The sequence below is a fragment of the Miniopterus schreibersii genome (assembly GCF_964146895.1).
Source record: "Miniopterus schreibersii genome assembly, chromosome: 6".
NCBI classification, from domain to species: Eukaryota; Metazoa; Chordata; class Mammalia; order Chiroptera; family Miniopteridae; genus Miniopterus; species Miniopterus schreibersii.
In genome coordinates this window covers 15,959,192-15,979,766 of record NC_138107.1, presented here as the reverse complement: position 1 = coordinate 15,979,766, position 20,575 = coordinate 15,959,192, and the positions used below count along the sequence as shown (strand labels likewise).

The 20,575-nt window shown below is 45.6% G+C and overlaps 1 protein-coding gene across 3 annotated transcripts in view; it reads left to right on the top strand.

The window, feature by feature from the left end:
• Nucleotides 1–20,575, top strand: part of CLIC5 (chloride intracellular channel 5) — a 140,900-nt gene that overhangs the window by 81,506 nt on the left and 38,819 nt on the right. For all 3 annotated transcript variants that reach the window (XM_081140729.1, XM_081140731.1, XM_081140730.1), the window contains 2 exons: nucleotides 14,641–14,750; nucleotides 18,615–18,740. In XM_081140729.1, the coding sequence (XP_080996855.1) occupies nucleotides 14,641–14,750; nucleotides 18,615–18,740 (236 nt within the window). The remainder of the gene's footprint in view (nucleotides 1–14,640; nucleotides 14,751–18,614; nucleotides 18,741–20,575) is intronic.

Genomic DNA, 20,575 nt, shown 5'->3' with positions numbered 1-20,575 from the left:
AAATCCCCATATAATATTTATTATATAATATTTATTATGTTATTTATTCTAAGTCATCATCTAGCTTAAACATGGCTGCTTTGCAAAAGACAGAGCCCTAAAGGAAGTAATTGTCTCTTTTGCTATGTGGATAGATCTGTTTGAACTACACTGCCCATTCAGTACTAAAAAAATCAAACAAAAATGGCAATGAAATATGCACCTTGCATACACGCAGCGCACACATAAGAGTCACCCCCAGGGATGGTCAATAATACCCGTTGGTTATAGTTGTTGTTTCCCTGACTCGCTGCCTTTTTACCTGATCTAGTTACTTTAGGAAAACTCAGGTCTGAGCCGTAACAATGTCCATCACCCATTTCAACAGAGTCTGGAGTGATTATTAAAACTGAGAATCATTAGATTTAATCCAATGAAGAATAAAATTGTAGTGTTTTTAAATTTACAACGGGATCATACTATTTATGCTACTCTGTGACTTGCCTTTTCTCCTATGAGGACACTTCCTCCATGAGAATCCAGCTCCTTCTTTTTAATGGCTGCATACTATTCCATAATATGGTCACACCATGCTGTAAGCAACCGTTCTGCTATTGATGGGCATGTTGTCTACAGTATTTTGCTTCTGAGGTAAAATATTAGTGATTATAAAGGGACAAATTATATACAGAATTTAATTCACTTTATATATATTGTTGGTTGGCAAAGAAACCTCTTCTTTCCATTATACTGGTAGAAACTTTGAAGCAGAGAATGTTTTTAAAAGAAGGGTTAGCTGCAGCGTACTGGCTCTCTTGTTTTTCCACGCTTCTTATGCAGGTTTTCTATGACCTGGGGGCTGCAGGCAGGTGGCCTCCCAGGCCACTGCACTGTTTGGTGGTGGGCACTGGGACGTCTGGAAGGGGCACCTTCAGGAAACCCCATTCACTAACCACAACATGTCAGTCTTCCATAACTTAACCTCTCAGGCGAGGGTCCAACATCCAACTGGTCCCCCCAAAGAGGCAGGTGACTTCAGGGGGTAGAGGATGGGGCCTGCACAGGATGGATACATCCTACGACTCTAGGCTCTGCTGGCTCCTAATGGACGAGCCACATCATGGAATTTCAATAAATAATTTACCCCGACTCCAGTTTCAGCGTCAGTGTCCGCTTTCAGCACGAGGCTGCCCCTCGTATTGGCCAGCCGGCCTCTCCTCCGCACAGGTTCGAAATTAGGCTGAGATTAGCTGACGTTTTTAGAACGTGGCAGGGCCAGATTACTACGTGCAAGGGTAGAGATTTTTTTTCTAAGTAGGAGTACTGTGAGATCCAGATGTGCAAAGATGCACTTTTTAAAACCAAAGAGAAAAACTGGACATCACTGCCCTAACACAGAGCTTATGAAGGTATTTGCGCTGTTGCTGTAGGAGGCCTGTGTCTTCCAAAGCTTCCGAAGACCAGCCTTCTCAGTAAGTCTAGGGTAGGACCTGAGGATCTGTATTTCTACCACGCTCCTAGGGGAGGCTGACGTCCCAATCCGAGCAGCATGGCTGTAGACAACCTAGACATCTCTATCAGGAAAACTGTTCCTTTCAGGGCCATTGCTGGGAATTCCAGGGAGAGACAGAAAGCTCTTAATGGGACTAGGTTGAGGGGTGCACTCGTGTCCATTTTCCTAAGAAGACCGCGGAGCTGCAGGGCATGGAATTGTAGCTATAATTTCCATCCACCCCCAAAGAAGGACTGGGCGTGGGGCTGCAGTTATCACTGTGCCTCCTCGCTCGGAGCACTGGCCTGGCGTTATCTCATTTCATCCCACAGGGAACTCGTGACGCAGGTGGGCAGCTGCTCCCATTCCCGGTTCCAGATGAGAGAGAGAGGGCTTTGAGGCCAATTCAAGCCATCTTTTTTTTCCCCTTCTGGGTGAAAGGGTTGAGAGAGGAAATGCCTTACTCAAAAACTAGTGGGTAATCACATACTCTACTTATATAGATTTGTCTTCAAGGCCTTGTTTCTCTCCAGCCCCATAGTTCGCATCTGAGGCTGTGGTCTTTGCCTGCAGGCAACATTTTGAACAACTAGCATGAGTATTCCTGGCCCTGAACTCTACAGCGAGACTGAGAAGAGAAACATCACACAGGGCCTGTTTGACGACTTAGTAGAAAAACATCCTGTTAAAGAAAGGTGCAAATTGGGAGAACACAGGGGACAATGACACCTCTCATTTTAGTTTTGCCCATTTCGTTGACCCCTTCAGCAGGAAGTGTGTGCGGAATTCCATCTAAGGTTAACATTATAAATAAAACATCTAACACCGAGTGGCACTGACATTCTGTCCCGTTGATTCTTGTGGAGACCTCAGAATTTTCTACATTATGCTTCCAGCAGCCTCTTCCAATAGCTGGGAGATGAAGCATCCGTTCAACTGGTTTTGTCATTCATGAGCCTCCATCAAAAGATACTTTGGAGGGGTTGATCTTAAACATTAGATAAGATCTACAACCCTATCTCCTATTAATCCTTGAAGGCCATTGCTTAGCATCATCTAGTCTAAACATAGCCCAACAATAGCAGGCTTCCTTCCTCAGAGAGGTTTTGGAAGTAAAAGGAAGTTATTGTGATGGTTTGTCTTGGCTGACAATGGGGGAAATGGTTTGCTGGGGACTGGGATGTGGAGGACACCACCATGGTACAGTGTTTCACAAACAGGTGCAAATATTCTATCTGGTACCTTTAAACTAAAAGGAGATGCGAATGATATACTTTGATGAATATCCACAGTGACATAAACTTCTATTCCAAACCTATGGGTGGAGCAATCTCTGTTGAGCTGGAAACATGACTGCTCATCTTCTGATATACCAAGTGACCGATCTGAGGAGTCCTCTCTGTGGACCCCAGTATTAGGATGCAGAAGTCAAAACAAGGTGTTTTGGTGCCTGTGAACTCGAGTACCCCAGAAGCACCAAACCACCTTCTGAGACTTCCAGGAAACATCCAGGGGAGCAGAACAGTTTTGCACCTGACTTATTTTGGAGTCTTATTTTAGAGTCTGCTTAATTTGGAGTTATTTGAGGTGTAATTTTGCATCTTTATAATGGCCACTGTCATTTTTTTTTTTTTCCTCTGAGGCATGAAATGGTGAATTTGCAGTATAGCTCATCACAAACCAGGGTCATTGCTAACTTCCTCATACACAAGGAATAATGCTGAAAAAGTGAGCATGGAGAGAAGCAGAGAATTCCAGCTTCAACATTATCCTGTCATTCCTTCATTTTCCAGGCAAGGAGCAGAAGGCCACACTGAGGCAATCGTTTGCTCAAGGGCGCATTTATCTTGCAGAACATCTGGGACCAGCAGGAAGGGCTTCTGACTCACACTGGCTGGGCAGAGAGAGCAGGGGGGTGGAGGGGGACCTGTCTCTTGTAGGGCTTCTGAAAGAAAATGTGGTAGGTCTTGGAAAATTTTCCTTTCTGAAAAGAAACATGAACTCCACATCAGGCTGTGGCTTCCTGGGTGATGACCTGGACTATTGTGTGTGTGGTATAGTTAGTGGGTAAGTTTATTTTTTTTATGGGAGTACAATAAATAGAACATTTCCTGCCTTAGTCTGCCATTTGGAAAAGCATTCCATTTCCCCTTTGGGCCGAGGGGATTACAAAAGACAGACTCCTTTTCAATTATGTCTGGGCCTGGGCTTGAACACATAACCCAATGGGGAGCAAGCCCTGATGGAGTTTTTTCAAGGCAGAGAAAATGAAATCAGGTTTCCTTGACACAAAACCTGGCTCAGTTTCCATGACTGTAGCTGTGAGGCTGTTTTTCAAAAGCCCCTCTAAAGCGGAGGCTGTAACCACCCAGGACCACTAAGTTCTGGAGGAGCTCGAGAGCAGTTAATAGGTGGGCTCACGTGAAAGAAGGCACTTGGTTGGTGGAACATTTCCCTATTGTACTGTGACACAGAGACTTTCTCCTGTGACCTTTAGTGTACTGGTGACAATGAAGACAGCTGGTATGTTGAGTACTTGCTCTCTACCAGGCACTGTGCTCCCATTTCCCTGTGTTTCTCCTTTAATCCTTGAAGTCACCCGATGGGAAGAAAGAGGAGTGTGGGGAGGGGGGATTTAGCTTCATAGCTTCTCTTCTGTGCTCTTCCTGGGGGCTAAGGAGCTTCAGTGTGAACCTGACTTCTTGTATTTACCTCGAGTGAATCCCCCACTTTAAAGCAGAATAAACTTTGCTCAGAATCTATACCCTACAATAATCAGAATTTTTCTTCCTGTGTCTTCAGCATTTTATTCCTTGAGAGAGTAAGATAACAGGTAAGCAATGGCTAACAAGAGCTTCTCTAAAGATGACTTTTGAAAGGATTCAGTTCCCATAGCTTCTGTGATTATATCTAAATTACTGACATTGATGATTTTGACTGAGATTTCAACCATCTTCATTCAACTGCACACTCCTTAGGTGATTCTAGTATACATCCCAACTGTGAGCAACACCAGGTGAGAGGTGGCCAGGCCTGGTTCAACATCCAAATTCCCTTGAGAGTTTTGAGAAGAAAAAACCAAACAAACACCTTGCCTGAGCCCTACTCTCAATTAATGAAATCAAAATAGCCAAGATTGGGGCCTGGGCATGGCATTTTTAAATGAGTATTAGAATAGACTTTTCAAGCTCTATGTAATACTTTGTTGACATAGTACAAAGTACTAATTTTGCAAAATATTTTCTAGTGGTACCTGGATTTAAGTAACCCTATATAACAAATCTCATGACTCAGATTTGGTTTTAGTGCTATAAGCTTTTAATCTGTCATAACTGGAAGGTTTGGATAGATGAGAGCTTACTGGGCCCAACTGAGAGGGACGATGACAGATTTTGTGATTTCGCTGAAGTCTTTATAGATCATCTTGTGATAGTAAAATGCTATATTTAAACTCAACATTCAGGGCAGGATGAGTATTAGCTGAGGAATCTCTGCTGTCACAGGATCCCAAACACCACCCTCCGTGGGAGAAGCAGAGCTTATTGTCAGGATACCCCTTGTTTGAAAATTATAGGACCTGCAGGCTCATTCCCTGAATGTAGGACAAATGAAATAGATGCATGGTCAAAAGCTGGAACTAATTTCTATAGCATCTTCAATAACAAATAACAAATAACAAATATGTCAAGGGAAGAAAGCAAAACTTTTGACAGTGGCCTAGTTAAGCGGAAGGCATGTTTCCTCCATTAGGACTGCTACTCTCCTGGGGAGGCTTAGGTGAGAAGACATCTTCTTCAAATTCCACCCATGTGGGAAGGAGTTCTGTTTCTTTGAAGCTGTAGATTTGTATTGCTCTTTGATTTCCTGTGCTTCAGTGCATTTCTGAGGTGGAAGAATTCCAGTTTTCTAAAGAATAGAATGACGGTTCCATAAATATCTGTAGCAAAGATTCCTGGGTATTGAGAGAACACAAAGTCTCTAGCTGGATTCAATAGAAAGTCACCAGGAATCTGTCACAAAACCCGGTCCCTCAGCTTCATCCATGGATCTTCCTTGAGTTCCAGCCCTTCTTGTCTTTGGATCCTGAATCACATGTGAACGATATTTGGATGGAGAACGTAGCTCTGCACAGGAACTCAGCAGCCTTGCAGAGAACAGACCTACACATACCTGTCTCCCTTCATGGTCAGCATGAGATGGCCTTAGTTTAGGAACGCTCTTCTCCGACCCATGGACAGTGGCCATAGTTCCTCCTGTGTTTGCTTTCTCTATTGAATGTATAGCTCCACACACAACACCTTGAACACCGAGGCTTTGCTGAATTTATGTGTGGTCAAAGAGAGCCCTCCTAACTCTTGACTAAGGCACAGCATTTCACATACCGGTTTTTAAGTGAGTGCTTCCTAAATGTTTGTTGTTGTTGTCATAATGACAGTAGCTCTAAATTTATAAAGCATATTATCATTCAGTTGTAAAATAACCCTCCAAGGCAGAGATTTCTGGCCCCAATGTACACAACATGTAAAGTTGTAGGTGGCCTCGAGCCTGAGGCCACTATTAAACAAGGCGTCACTCAGAGTGAGAGGCATCCCTGGACCCTGCTCTCTTAGTCAGACTGTTAAACTGAGTAGCCTTCTGGGCATGGGAGGGGATATTTACATAACCGCATTTAATGTTTATTAAACCATTTGGCAAGTTAAAGTGTGGATGGCAGATACTGGATTGATGGACTACCTGTCTCAGGTCATATTTTTAAATTCAACCGGGATGACGTTTAATTTTGTGTGTCACCTTGGCTGGTGTCCAGATATTGTGTCAAACATCATTCTAGATATTTCTGTATTTTTTGGATGAAGTTAACATTTAAATGAGTAGACTTTGAGTAAAGCAGATTATCCTTCATAATGTGTGTGTCATCCATTCAGTTAAAGAACTTAATAGAAGAAATTGAGGAAGAAGAAATTCTGCCAGCGCACTGCCTTGGGGCTCAAATGCTCCTCTTCCCTGAATCTCTAACCTGATCACCTGCCCCATCAGGTTTGGGACTCGCCGCACCTCCACAATCATGGGAGCCGATTCCTTAAAAGAAATCTCTCCATAGGTAGATAGAGAGATGAGTGATAGAGAGAGATGATAGATACAAGGGAGGGAAAGAGGGAGGGAGGGAGGGAGGGAGGGAGGGAGGGAAGGAAGGAAGGAAGGAAGGAAGGAAGGAAGGAAGGAAGGAAGGAAGGAAGGAAGGAAGGAAGGAAGGAAGAAAGAAAAGAAAAGAAAGAAAGAAAGAGGAGAGAGAGAGAGAGAGAGAGAGAGAGAGAGAGAGAGAGAGAGAGAAGAGAGAGAGAAAGAGAGAGAGAGAGAGAGAGAGAGAGAGAAAGAAAGAAAGAAAGAAAGAAAGAAAAGAAAGAAAGAAAGAAAGAAAGAAAGAAAGAAAGAAAGAAAGAATATCCTGGTGGCTCTATTTCTCTGGAAAACCCTGACCAATACACCTGGAACTTTTCATACTATATTGCACAGGTAGCCATCGGCGCAGAGTTGATTTAGCCTTTATAGTCAACTTTACATAAATGCTGAGAATCTCTGAAGCCTCAAATGTGTACTTGTTACCTGGCTGCTTATTAAATAAAAAATCCTTGAGTAGCCCGGCCAGCGTGGCTCAGTGGTTGAGAATTGACCCATGATCCAGGCGATCGAGGTTTGAGTCCCAGTCAGGGCACATGTCCGTGTTTCGGGCTCGGTCCCCAGTAGGGGGCGTGCAGGAGGCAGCTGATCAATGACTCTCTCATCACTGATGTTTCTATCTCTCTCTCCCCTCTCCCTTCCTCTCTCTGAAATCAATAAAATATATTTTTTAAAAAATCCCTGAGTAACCCATGAGTTAAGCCTTTTGTGGCTGCTGAGAAAAATGTCCTTCTGTAAGTATAGAACTCCCTGTCTTTAAGGCAACCACAGACCGCCAAGTCATATCCCTGCTAATTAGGCTTACCAATCAAATTATTAGAAACACAGACAATTTAGTATTAAAAATGGTAATAATAAGGAATGTTATCTGACTTACACTCATATGAAAAAGGGGGCAGCTCCAAATACTGTTATTATAAAGAAAAATTCTTACTCCTGCACGTGATATCAGTCAGTTCAGTGCTCTCTAGATGAGTCATTTTATTTCCAAAGAAAGTCCTCTTCCTGTGGCCTTTGTCACTTTGACACTCTTTTCTGTAAGATCACAGCCTGCCCAGCACAGTGAAGAACCAGGAGTCAGGAATCAGGAATTAGGGGACTAGGCAACTACTACAGTTCCAAATTGTCAGAACTTTCTGGACTTATTTCCTTACCAGTAAAAAGAAAGAGCTGGACTATATCATTCCTAAGGTCAGATCCAGCCCCATTGTTGTAGCATTTTTATCTAGAAACTTGAATATAATGTTTAATCACTTGAGTCTTCAGGGACAGGGTTCATGGGATAAAGCAACAGATACTTGAAACGTGCCATAAATGGTGATGTAATTAACTTTCTGTAGGAAACTAAGATTTCTTTCTTCTAGTACCTCATTCAGGACTTAACCTGGTTAGATTTTAACGGAATAAAACAAAGAGCCTAAAATACTTGCATTTTGAAATATCAGATATTTAAGCCTCTATAGCAGTCTGGGTCCCATCAGGAGAGAGAAATCACACAGCAATTTAAACAGAAATTAAGCATGAAGAAGGGTTAAAGATGGTAAAAGAGTAATTATAACATATAGAAAACTCTGTATGGCATCCCAGAGCTGAGGGAGAATGGCCGAGTAAGGACAAACTTGGAAGAAGATAAAGTCTCGTTGGAGAAGGAATGGTCAGCCCAGTAGAAAGCATAGAAGTGCATTGGTTTGGCTGGGCCAGAGCTGCTGGGGTTGCTGGGCAAGCAAAGCCCCCCTACAGAGTCCAGGTGGGGAGCAGGCGGTCAGCAGGGGTGGCACGGGTGTGCAGTGGGATCCAGGTGTGCAATGGGATCCAGGTGTGCAGTGGGATCCAGGTGTGCAATGGGATCCAGGTGTGCAATGGGATCCAGGTGTGCAGTGGGATCCGGGTGTGCAGTGGGATCCAGGTGTGCAGTGGGATCCGGGTGTGCAGTGGGATCCAGGTGTGCAGTGGGATCCGGGTGTGCAGTGGGATCCGGGTGTGCAGTGGGATCCGGGTGTGCAGTGGGATCCAGATGTCAGCGGGAACGGGAGGCCTGCAGGCCACGCAGGGCTTGCAGAGTAATTGGCAGGTCTGTGTGGATACGGGGCCGTGGGCAGGCTGCATGCAGGCTGCAAGGAGCTCTGGCTGCTGTGTCGAGGGGCCTGCAGGAAGGTGTCGCCAGGCCAGAGCTGCAAGGTGCTAGGGCTCGCGTCCCAGGCCTGTGCTGGGCCGGCCCTCCTGGCTGTCCTCACACACTGCCCACCCCAGCCCTCACTGGAGACAGAGGAGCGTCTTCCTCCTGAAGGGTCCTCAGAGCTCCCGCTGGGAAGCTGCCTTCATGCCACACGGGAACAGATTCTCCCCTATTCTCACAGAGCTTCTACGGAGGGGTGTATTTGGAGTTGAGAGACAAACACCCATAAGCGACACAACTGTCCAGCTGAAACGTCATCTGTCTTCCGGGATCTTCTCTGAATGACGTTTCCCTCCTCTGGTCCTTGATGCCCTCAAGAGGCCTTTAGACAATGATCAGCTTACCCTCATTGTCTGGGGTCAAAGCTCCATGTACCTGGTGTGTTCATGGGACGTCTTCAGCCAACAGTCCTCAAATGTTCTTCATGGACTCCTGGCGTCCCCGAGAGCCTTTCAGGCATTCTGGGAGGTCACAGCTATTTTCAGAGTACTACCAGTTCTCCCTGGGGTTGACCTTCAGGGGTCAAGCTGCTGGTGCCTCAGCCCAAATCGAGGCAGTGGAATAAACGGTACTGGGAGTCCCGCTCGGGCAAAAAAGAACCGGTCTTATTTGTGAATGTCCTTGATGAAGCAGTAAGAAGCATATGACATAATCCAGTCTCAGCCTTTGAGTGCATGTCTCTTAAACATCCCAAGCACTGTGGTTGTCTAAGGAAAAGCATGAGTTTCGATATGGTATTAAAGAAAAATACCCACAACTATCGGAAAAGTCTATTAAGTGACTCCTCCCTTTTCCAGCTGTGTCTCTGTAAAGCTAGAATTTATTCATATGTGTACTTCAACCAGTTTACTTACTACATTACTAAATTTCTTTAACAAATAGTTCCTTTAGATTAAAACGTGTTATTTACATTATATGTTTATGGTTATAATATTTAAATGGATAAGTAAATAAATGTTTAAAATATTTTCAGCTTTCATTTGTGTAGTAGAATAAATAGTGATAGCTATAACCCACATATACTATCTTTGGGATCCTCAACAATCCTTAAAGGCATATAAGGACTCTGAGACCAAAATGTTTGAGAACTGCAGTCTAAATAAATCTCCATTAACCACTTGAATTCACAAAATTGCAGGAAGTTCTAAGTGAAATGATTGAGGCCAAGAGAGGGAAGCAAATGATCTACTCAGGATCACACAGTGAATTGGAGGCAGAGACGGGTCTAGAACCATGGTCTCCTGCTCTTTTCTCAGGGCACACTTCAGAGTGCCAATGTCAGAATTCTGAGACTATCAAGCCATAAAGAGGGAGTGATATCACCCCCCTCCCCCCACATGCATCCATTCTAACAGGCACTGAGCATCAACTAAGCCTCAGGCAGCTGTGCCTGTTGCTGCTGAAGGCAAAGTGTATAAGACATGGCCCATGTTTGGGGTGTAGACAAGTTCTTGTGTAGGGAGATACTACATGAAAGGCAATATCTGACAGCATATAATGATTTACCCAGCCTAGAAAGTATAGTGTATAATCATACAAGCTATATAATTACATTATGCTATTGTTATCACATGTGATATTATATACTATATATTTTATAAGTTTTATTTTGACTTACAATATATGATATAGTATAATATAGCATAGATAACTTAGCATAACTTATGGCCAGTACATTTACTCTCTCTAGGGAATAGGAAGGACTCTGGGTTGTAGCTGGCAGCTGTGAGCATGCCCACCAGGCCCATGGCAAAGCAGAACTGTGACCTTGAGAAGTTTGCCATTAGCTGTGCACCATTCTACTTCCCACGTTTGCATTAATTTCCTGTGGCTGCCATAACCAATTGCCATAAACTGTGTGGCTTATAACAATATAAATTTATTCTCTCGAAGTCTGAAATCTGGAAGTTTGAAATCAAGGTATCAGCAAGGCCATACTTTCTCCAAAGTCTCTGGGGAAGAATCCTTTTCTTGGCTCTTTTAGCTTCTGGAATTTTCTGGGAATCCTTGGGGTTCCTTGGTTTGTAGATGCATTGCTCCAGTCTCTGCCCCTGTCTTCTTATAAGGACACCAGTCATATTTAAGGTCCACCCTAATTCTATGTGACTTAATTTTAACTTGATCTCATCTGTAAATACCTTATTTCCAAATAAGGTCACACTCACAGGTTCTGGGTGGACATGAATTTGGGGGAAACATTATTCAAACTAGTACACCCCTTTGTGCCTGTCTCCAGCCCCTAGTGCTCAGAGCCTGTTTGGACCGAAGTCCGTCTGGATTTTCTCTCATACCCTTCAGGGCCTGGGGTCCCACTGAGCCTCACTTTGTTCTTCTTGGTTGATGTTTCAAGTGGTTGCCACAAGCTCACCACAGTTAACCCATGAATTTAACAAATGGTTTATTCAGGCCATGGGACTGGTGAATTGTGAAGGAGGGAAAGAAAAAGCTGAACAATTAAATAGTATAGAAGCAAATAACCCACTTAAAAATGGGCTAAGGACTTGAACAGGCATTTCTCCAAAAAAGACAAAATGGCCAGCAGGGATATGAAAAATATGTTCAACATCAATAATTATCAGGGGGAATGCAAATCAAAACCACAATGAAATAGCACCTCATGCTGGTCAGGAAGCCTAGGCTGTTATCGAGAAAAACAAAAGGCAAGTTATCGGTGAGGAAGCGGAGCAACTGAAACACTGCACACTGCTGGTGGGAATGCACACTGGTGCGGCCGCCCTGGAAACAGCGTGGAGGGTCTTAAAAAATTAAAAATAGAACTATCATCTGGTCCATTAATTCCACTTCTGAGTATTTCTCCAAAAGAATTGAAATCAGGATCTCAAAGAGATATCAGCACTCGCATGTCCATGCAGCACTATCCGCAACAGCTAAGGTGTGCTGACAGCCTCAATGCCCGTTGACAGATGAAGGGAGAAAGAAGGTGTGGCCCCTCAGCCTTACAAAAGAGGAAATCCTGGGATATGTGAAACATGGATGCACCTCAAAGACATTAGCCACGAGATCAGTCGGTCACAGAAGGACGACTACTACCTGATTCCATTTGTACCAAGTATCTAAAATAAGCCAAAGTCATAGAGCCAAAGAGCGGAATGGTGGTAGCCAGGGGCAGGGGAGGGGGAAATGGGGAGCTACTCTTCAACGGGCAGGGACTTTCAGGGTGGCAGGATGAATAAGCTCTAGGGGACTCTGTATACACTGTACCTACAGTCAACAGGAGGATTGTACAGTCAGAAGTTGTTCAGAGCATAGATCTCGTGGTAAGTGTTCTTACCACAATAACAGAAAAGAAAGCAAAAGAAGCTCAGCGAGGGATGTAAAGACCGTGGAGGTAAATGAAGGACCTGCACACATTATTTTTATTGGTCCTTTGGCAATTCTCATTTTCCAAGCCTAGAATCATAATTTAAGACAATGATGGAAGTGTGAGGAGCTGTGACAGCCACCAGCCTCTACACCTGTACATGGCTGGCTGAGGGCACGTGGACCAAAGGCTAGGACCCATGCATGCACTTACAGCACCAGCATCTCCCAGCTCTGTGACCTTGAGGGGACATGTTACCTGTCTGGGTCTTCAGGTTGGACGCTGGGCATGGTGGTTAGGAGCTCTGGATCTGAAGCCAGATTACCTGGGCTCGATCCTGGGACCTCAAGGCCAGTTGCTTCCCCTCTCTGTGCCTCAGGTTCCACATTTGTAAAAAGGTGATAATATTCCACTTCTCATAGGAATAAATGAATTAGTAATATGTGGAAAGCACTTAGAACAATGCCTGACAACATAGAAATCAGTTATCTTTACTATCATTATTATATAATTTTTTTGGCCAGCTAACAAGAATTGCAGTAGTTTACTGGTTCCTCCTTCAGTTCCCTTGTACCCCCTCACTGCCATGCCACCAGAGGTAAAACAGAGGCCAGTATGTGAACATGGCTTTTGTTTTGTTATTTTTAATCCTTCACTTGTTCCTTACATTATAACCAGCCCTGGGGAAAAGTTCCTTTGTTACGATGTCTTAAAGGACCAAGACCCAGGTACCTGCTGAGCGAGTCCTTCTGGGAAGGTTCCTAGGGAACTGACATCATCAGCTCAAGTCAGCTCAAGCTATTATTAAATTAATAGTGGCCCGTCTGAGAGTGGCTTTATCGGTAACTCGAGCCCTGTGGGCAGGCGCACCTGTGCCCTCGCATCTTTCAGATTTCATATGCCGGAGCCCGCGGCCTCTTAGCTGCTCGGGTGGGTCCGTTTCCAGCACTGGGGAAAAATGAGAACTGATTAAGGATGGGGCTCTTGGTGTAGTTGAGAGAGAGGTAAAATAACTGTAATTTCATAGCAATTACCTACAAGCAACACCGGCAAAGGCGCCAGTTTCCCATTATAAACCCGAGCCTCTGCTGGGAGCGATTTGCAAGGCAGAAAGAAGCACACAATTGGGCTCTCAGTATGAAAGGAGGCCTCGCCCCTCTCTATTCAGAGGCCACAGCAGAACAAACCTCAGGGGGAAATAATGTGTTGAGCTTTGGGAATGCATTTTTTTCCTCCTTTGCTTTAAAAAAAAAAAAATCTTAATAAGTCCTTATTTCAGTATGTTGGTTGGATTGCTTGCAGCTTGGGGAGGAAGCCCCGGGGGCCTTCCTTCTCCCTCCCTGTCAGAGGAGCGGGGGCCTGGGCCACCAGGTGAGGCCAAGGTGTCTAGGGGAGCCAGCAGCAAACCAGACAGAGTTGGTGACCTCTCCCTCTAAGTACCATGTCAGGGATAAAAAAACGCTCCTGGGAAATAAATTACATAGCGATCAGTTCTGCAACCTTTCTGTTTGGGAATGGATTCTTATAAAATTCATGTCTGCAACCCACTCAGAAGTAAAGATAGACTAGCCTTTCAGACATTAAAAAGCAAAAACATAAAACATGTTCCCCGGGAAGGGGAAGTGTGATGAGCAGAAGCATGCGAGGACTCGGTAATGCTGCCTGGTGTTACATACACGTTCCTTCTATCCCCCACGCAGCCCACAGAAGGTCATAAGTTCCCTAACTAAATGCATTTTTTAATCCCCCGTGCAATTTTCTCCAGCGCCTTGCACATAATCGATAGTCAATATGCATTCATTCAGTAAAAGGATAATTTTAAATGAATGGTTTATTGACACTGAAGGTCAAGTACTAGTCAGAACTAAGTCTGTTGATTAAAGTCCTGAGTCTGCTGACCAGTGAGATATAGGGAGATAAGGTCAAAGTCTGAGGTATCTGCACTCATGGCACCCTCACAGAGCAAGGGCCAGAGGGTTAGAGAGGGTAAAGTACCGGGGAATATATTTTGGTTAGGTAGAGCCAAAGAAAATAATTTCTAATGGTTAGAATTGTCATCAGAATGTGCTACTTTGAGAGAGATAAATTACTGGGTAGTGCAGACAGTCAAGCACAGGCTAGATTATTACTTGGGGTGCAGCAGTTGGTGGTACAATATCATTGGTGTTAGACTATGTCATACTGAATTTTCTTTCTCCCTGAGATGTTAGGGTTCTATGGTTTCAGAAAGTTATGACTCTACATAATCACCATGCTGGAAACTCAAATTCTGTTCAGCACATATTTATTGAGCCCCTTACCCTGTGCCAGGCATTGCCCTGCATAGACACTAGGAAGACAGGGATGAATGATACGGGTTAACTGCCCTTTGAAATTAGGCTGGTACATGGTTTTAGTGAGTTCTCTTGAGACCATTGTTTAGAGTTGGAATCCTCTATTTATTTTTGCTAATATGCACTTCCCAACTCAGGACTCTGCTTCTCTCTTTTCTAGGCTGGAATCGATGGGGAAAGCATTGGCAACTGTCCCTTCTCTCAGCGTCTCTTTATGATCCTCTGGCTGAAAGGAGTCGTGTTCAATGTCACTACTGTGGATCTAAAAAGGTAAAAGATGCTCTGTTAATGAGGACTATGTTTAGCTGCAGGAACAGAAGACCTTCCATGAGGGAGGGGACAAGCCTTCCCATGGCTCCTGGCAGCCTCCTGCTCACACCTTGGCCAGACCCCTAGTCACAAGAGAGGCTGCAAAAGCCAATACCTCACTTGGGGCTGAGCACTTCGCTGCCCAGATTAGCCAAGTTCAGTTAGCAAGGAAAAAGGAGGGAAAGGGCGTTCGATATGCAGTTGAGAGTGTCTGGCACAGCGATACACATGGGCACCCTAAAATCCAGGAGTTGGCCATTCCCATAGTTCTAGGGTCCCCATCCTGGGGGACCCTAGCAGGGCTTCGGGGGTGAGAGCTGAGTTTCCAGGGAGTTAGGATCCAGACCATTTCTCCTGCTCTCTTCCCGTCTTTAGAACTCCTTAGTGTGAGAGCTCTGGATTACACGCAGAGTGGAAAGTTACTAGTGTTCCTCTTTTAAATGCCTGGTGAAAATACCAGGCATTGTTCACTTTCAGGAGCCTCACTCTTTTTGTCCTTTATTATTTTCAATTAGTTTATTCAATATTATTTTATATTAACCCACTCTTTTCAATCTTGTTTTCTGTTTCCTCTTTACTGCCTGTCCTTTAAATGTGGAATTTAACACTCTCTGAGCGTTTTTCATATGCCTTGACTTTCTTCCCTGTTAGCTTAGCATCTTCTCTTAGTCACCTTTATATAAATTATCCTGTACCCAGAACGCTGCTATCTTCTACATATGTCTACTTGCGTTTTCTATTATCACTTCAAAATCTATATGGAGAAAATTATATCTGCTGCTCTTCCTTTGAGTTGGGCTCCCCTCCCGAATTCCTCTGTTCGCCCACTTTCTAGGCTGAAGTGTTTCCAGCTCCCTTCTCTGGCCACCTCCTTTGTCAATCAGTCACCGGTCCAGGGCATCCGCCCACTGTGCTCTCCCACCTCCAAGTGCTCTTGCTTGTTCTCACAGCCCACACCTGGTTCAGGTCCCAGAGCTGCCAGATGGACGGTTGGTTTGTTCTGCAAACTGGTCTTCCCTCCAGATCTTTCTAGGTTCCTCCTCTCTCTCTCTCTCTCTCTCTCTCTCTCATTTTTAATGTTATCATAAGGTTATTTTTCCTAAAATGATCCTCTAATCACGTGGCTTCCCTGGCTCAGGACACCCCTGACGCTTCCCAGTGCCTGTGGAATGACTCATCTGCTGCCTTCCTTTGTCTTTGTCTTCCCCTTGGTTCTTCCCAACATCCTCCCCAGCACCTCCATGAGCTATGGCCTCTGTCGGGTTGGACTGCCTTCTGCTGCCGGTGTTCTCTCTGGCCTCCAGCCCTTGGCTAGGATGTTACCTCTGTCTCACAGAGGCTGTCCCCACTCTCCTGAATGGACAGATTGTCCCAGGGCCCCATGCAGCTTCAGCCCCTCCCCTGGGAAGCCACCCCCTCCCACCCCCTGCTCTCAGACTCGTCTGTCACTCCAACCTCCCTCCAGACTCCCCCAGCACCTACTGTCCACATTGCCTGGCATCATCATCCAGTATTTCACCAACTCTGGTGTCTATAGTCCCAACACTTTACAACTGGTGAGTGCTTTTCTATGAAAAATATCACACAACAGATGACCTTGTGGAGGTCTCACTTCTTCATTTTATATAAGGAAATCGAGATGGACACATTGAAATGATTCTCCCAAGGTGCCTTCTAGAATGGAGGAGCTGCTTCTAAGGACCTGGTCTTCTTGGTTCAAACACCATGCTGTTCACAACACACCAGCTCTGAAGTTTGTTTTGTCCTTTGAATGAGACCTTAAGTCCCTCAAGAAGAGGCTGGGTCATGTGTTGTGTGGTTTTTTAAAAGTTTTCTTGTATCTGCCATAGCAGCTGATTTATTCAGAACCCCAGCGAATATCTGTCAAATAAATGCATGTGCGCCTGCTATGAAGTTACTGTCTGTGACAACTAAAGAGCGTGGACTCTCTTCCAGTTTGAAAGAATAGCTTCCTTCAGTGGAGAAGAGGAGGCCTCCGGATTATCACCCATACGCATGGGCTTGTATGTTACCCAGAGCTCAGAGGGGAGAGGGAGCCACCCAGCATTCCTCACATGCTTATGGTGTTCCCTCCTATCTGTTATCACATCTGCGCCAGCCAACACCCTTGCTGTAGACAGCAAGTATCGCCACTCCTGTTTTATAGATAAGGAAACTTTCCTACTGCAATCAAAAAGTTACAATATGCTAAAAGAGGTTTAGCAATCTCTAAGAAAACTGATTTCATATCCTGGCACCACCATTTATTTGCTGAGTGACCTTGAACAAGTCACCTTACTTTGGTGAGCCTCGATTTTCTCACCTGTAGGATGCAGTGCCTTGCTTAGGGTCACTGTGGGGAGTTAGTGAGCAGGCCGTGGGAAGCATTTACATGCAGCCCTGGGCCTGGCTCAGAGGAAGAGGGCCACGCGTGTTGGCGATTCTCAGCATCCTCCCTGCCCTCGTGGAGCTGGCGATCAGTCAGGGGAGGACTGGTGCACATTCATTAACCCATGAATTTGACTTGGCAATGTGTAATTTAAATGCTAAGTATCTAATTTCAACCATAAATGCTGTAGAGGGCCAGCAAAGACAGGGGACCGAAGCATCCACTGCCAATGTCCGGGGAGCCTCAGCAGCCGTGGGCAATTCTTCCCAAAGATGCCCAACTCCAGAGGCCACTATTATCTTGGGTCACGGGGTGGGGGTGGGGAATCTGTATCTTTTTAAGCCACAGAAAGGTAATTGCGAAAAAATAAAATCTGTATAGATTCCCCTGCCCAGCTGAGAACCCAAGCATTGCTGCCTGTGTCAGCTCTAAAAAAAAAAAGGAGGTAAAGAATGTTCTTTCATTGTCTGAAGTGAGGGACACGCACAAAGCAAACAAAAGGACTGAGGAAATTAGATTTTAAAAGTACTTTCAGCCGCAGTGGTCTGAGGAGCTCCAAGTGCCCAGCGCAGCCGGGCAGTGAGTGTGTCCTGGGGACGGTGGGGGAGTGGCACCGTAACTGAAATTCCTCTCTTCCCCTCCCAAACCCATTACGCCAGGAATTTTTCATTACAGACGCCTCTCCTCCCATCGTTTACTTTTCTTCAGTTCCTTCATCTGATGTTTTCCCCCCGGGACTCCCACGAGAAGTGTGGCATCTCTCAGAGAGCATTCGGGGTGAATGTGGGTTTCGGGCCCTGCTTGTGCTATTTGTTCCCTTCCTACCCCTTGCTCAGGGCACCCTCTCCCTCGCCCCCATCTGCCAACCCTTCTTCCCCTGACTTGGCTCCATCCCTGCTCCTGAATTCTGACCAGTTGGTGGAAGCCTGAGCACACGGGTGGGTGGGCATGGACAGGGCCCCCCGTCAAACTCAAGGTCACTGCCTTCCTGTTGAATATGCCCTTGAGAACACAGATGACACTTCTTAGTGTGAAAGTGCGATGATTGCATTCATTAGTATATATAAAGTTTGGAATTCTGGATTAGCCAATTGTGCATTTAAGCTAAATGGTGAAGGAACTTTTGAAGCAGAGCCCAGCCTCTGCCCTGAGTACTGAAAGCGTGGCCCTAACTGAGATCGTCACCTGTCATTGCTCTCTCTCCTTAATAGTGCTCGACTCCTTCGTCTGAGCTCGCCCCTCTCTCAGGGACTTCCTGTGTGACACCACATCCCTCTGAACCTCCCCAGCCCCCCCGCCCTACACTGTAAGTTAAGTCTGCTGACGGGCAGGTTGAACAGCACAGGGAGTCTAATTTACGATAAGCCCCAGGTGTCCCTGAACTCACGCGAGGTGCCCTGGTGTGAGCCACCCCCTGAGTCTTGCTCTTTCTGCAGAAAGCCAGCCGACCTGCACAACCTGGCCCCCGGCACCCACCCGCCCTTCCTGACCTTCAACGGGGATGTCAAGACGGACGTCAACAAGATCGAGGAGTTCCTGGAGGAGACTCTGACCCCTGAGAAGTAAGGAGCCGTTTATTTCCTCAGCTAAGGATGGGGAGGGGGCCAATGGGGACTGAAACTATTAGTGTTCCCTCTGAGGAGGCGGATTCCAAAGGAGCCTCATTAATTGGGAGCGCAGGACCCTCTCTTCAAAGAGAGAGTCTGGGGCGCCCCTGCTCACCCCCTCCACAAAGTCCAGCTCCAAGAGTGGGTGCCCCTGTAATGGAGCAGGCCACTGCCCCCTAATCAGGATGACTTCAGGAGCGCTGGGAAGTTAGCAGCCCTCCATCTCTCTGTCCCCCGTCCCTCTGTCCCCCTAAAGAAGTCCTCTCTCCACTTCGCTTCACCTGGAAGACCCCCAAGTGAGGGCAACGTTTCCCTCATTTCAGGAGAGCTGAAGGCTAATGAAATGAAAACTAGCCAGGAGAGAGGCAACCTATGACTTAAAACCACACCAAGGTGTAAGTGAGTCGTAAATCCGACCAGGTCTGGTCTGAGCTGGTAATTAAATATGAGAAAACTGACCGAAAGCAGCATCTCTTCTGAAAATGAGCACAGGGAGGGGAGAGGCCAGAGGCTAGAGGTTCCACCGGGCGAATGAGCTGCTCCTGGTGGGAAACAGGAGTAAAGAGGAGGCAGAGGCAGGTGAATCCTAAAAGTCTCTGGAAACTAGACTTGTTCATTATACTGAATTGTAATTGGGGATTAAAACAACCTCAAAAGGTTTTTTTGTTTTTGTTTTTTAATAGAAAAATAATATTACATATAGAGTTGGGATTTTATCCTGTAGGTTAAATGGAAAAGTTCTAAGCACAAGTGCTGGAGAGTCAGTTTTCAGGCTTACTTGTGGGGTGGGGGTTCCTGGAGGTAAGGGGGACAGAGGATAGAAGAGTTGGAGGTGGAGGGATCAATTGGGAGAGCCCTGGTGTGTGGCTCAGCTGGTTGGAGCGTTGTCCTGTACACGGAAAGGTCTCGGGTTCAATTCCCGGGCAGGGCACACACCCAGATTTTGGGTTTGACACCCCACCTGCCTGGTCAGGGTGTGTGCATGAGGCAACCAATGGATGTTTCTCTCTCTCCCTCTCCCTTCCTCTTTCTCTAAAATTAATTTTAAAAATATTTAGGTAAGGATTAAAGAAAACAAAAGAAATTAATTGGGAGAAGCTAATTGGTGATGGTCCAGGTAAGACAGACTGGCGGGCTGAGCTATGCAAGTGACAGTGACATGGAGGAGAGGGGTAGGAAGGATTCGGGAGATACTCAGCAGGTAAAGCCTGTGAGACTTTACTAAAAACCACCATCTTGCATTTATTTTAAAGTTTTATTGATTTATCAACACTTATATTGCCCTCATATTGCCCTTACTTTGTGCAGCTCAGGAGATGGGAAATCATCCTCACTTTAGAGTTGGGGAAACTGAGGCATGGAGAGGTTGAGTAACTTGCCTAAGATCATACATCTAGCAAATCATTGTGAAAACTCCCAGTCATGTTCGGATTAAGACTTGAACATGTATAAATTCTTCTTAAAAGCATCCTTTGTTACCCAGATTAGAGCAATTAACTTTCACACTAAGAATGGGACCAGGCTCACTGGAAGTAGCTGAGTGTAGACTTTAAATAAGTACATTAAGCAAATTAGCTGAGCAGCCCCACCCATAACACCCAGCTCAGCCACTCAGGTCTCTGAACAGGACATAGACCACTTTGCTGAGAGGGGTACCAGGGGGCCCAGGCGCTATTCCTCTCCCTTGGGACTGGGCCTTATGGTTGGCACTGGTTTCTTAGGAGGGAATGGGGAATAGAAGCAGCGAGGAGCACAGTGCCCCTCGTGGTCTTTTGCCAGGCGGGATGGAT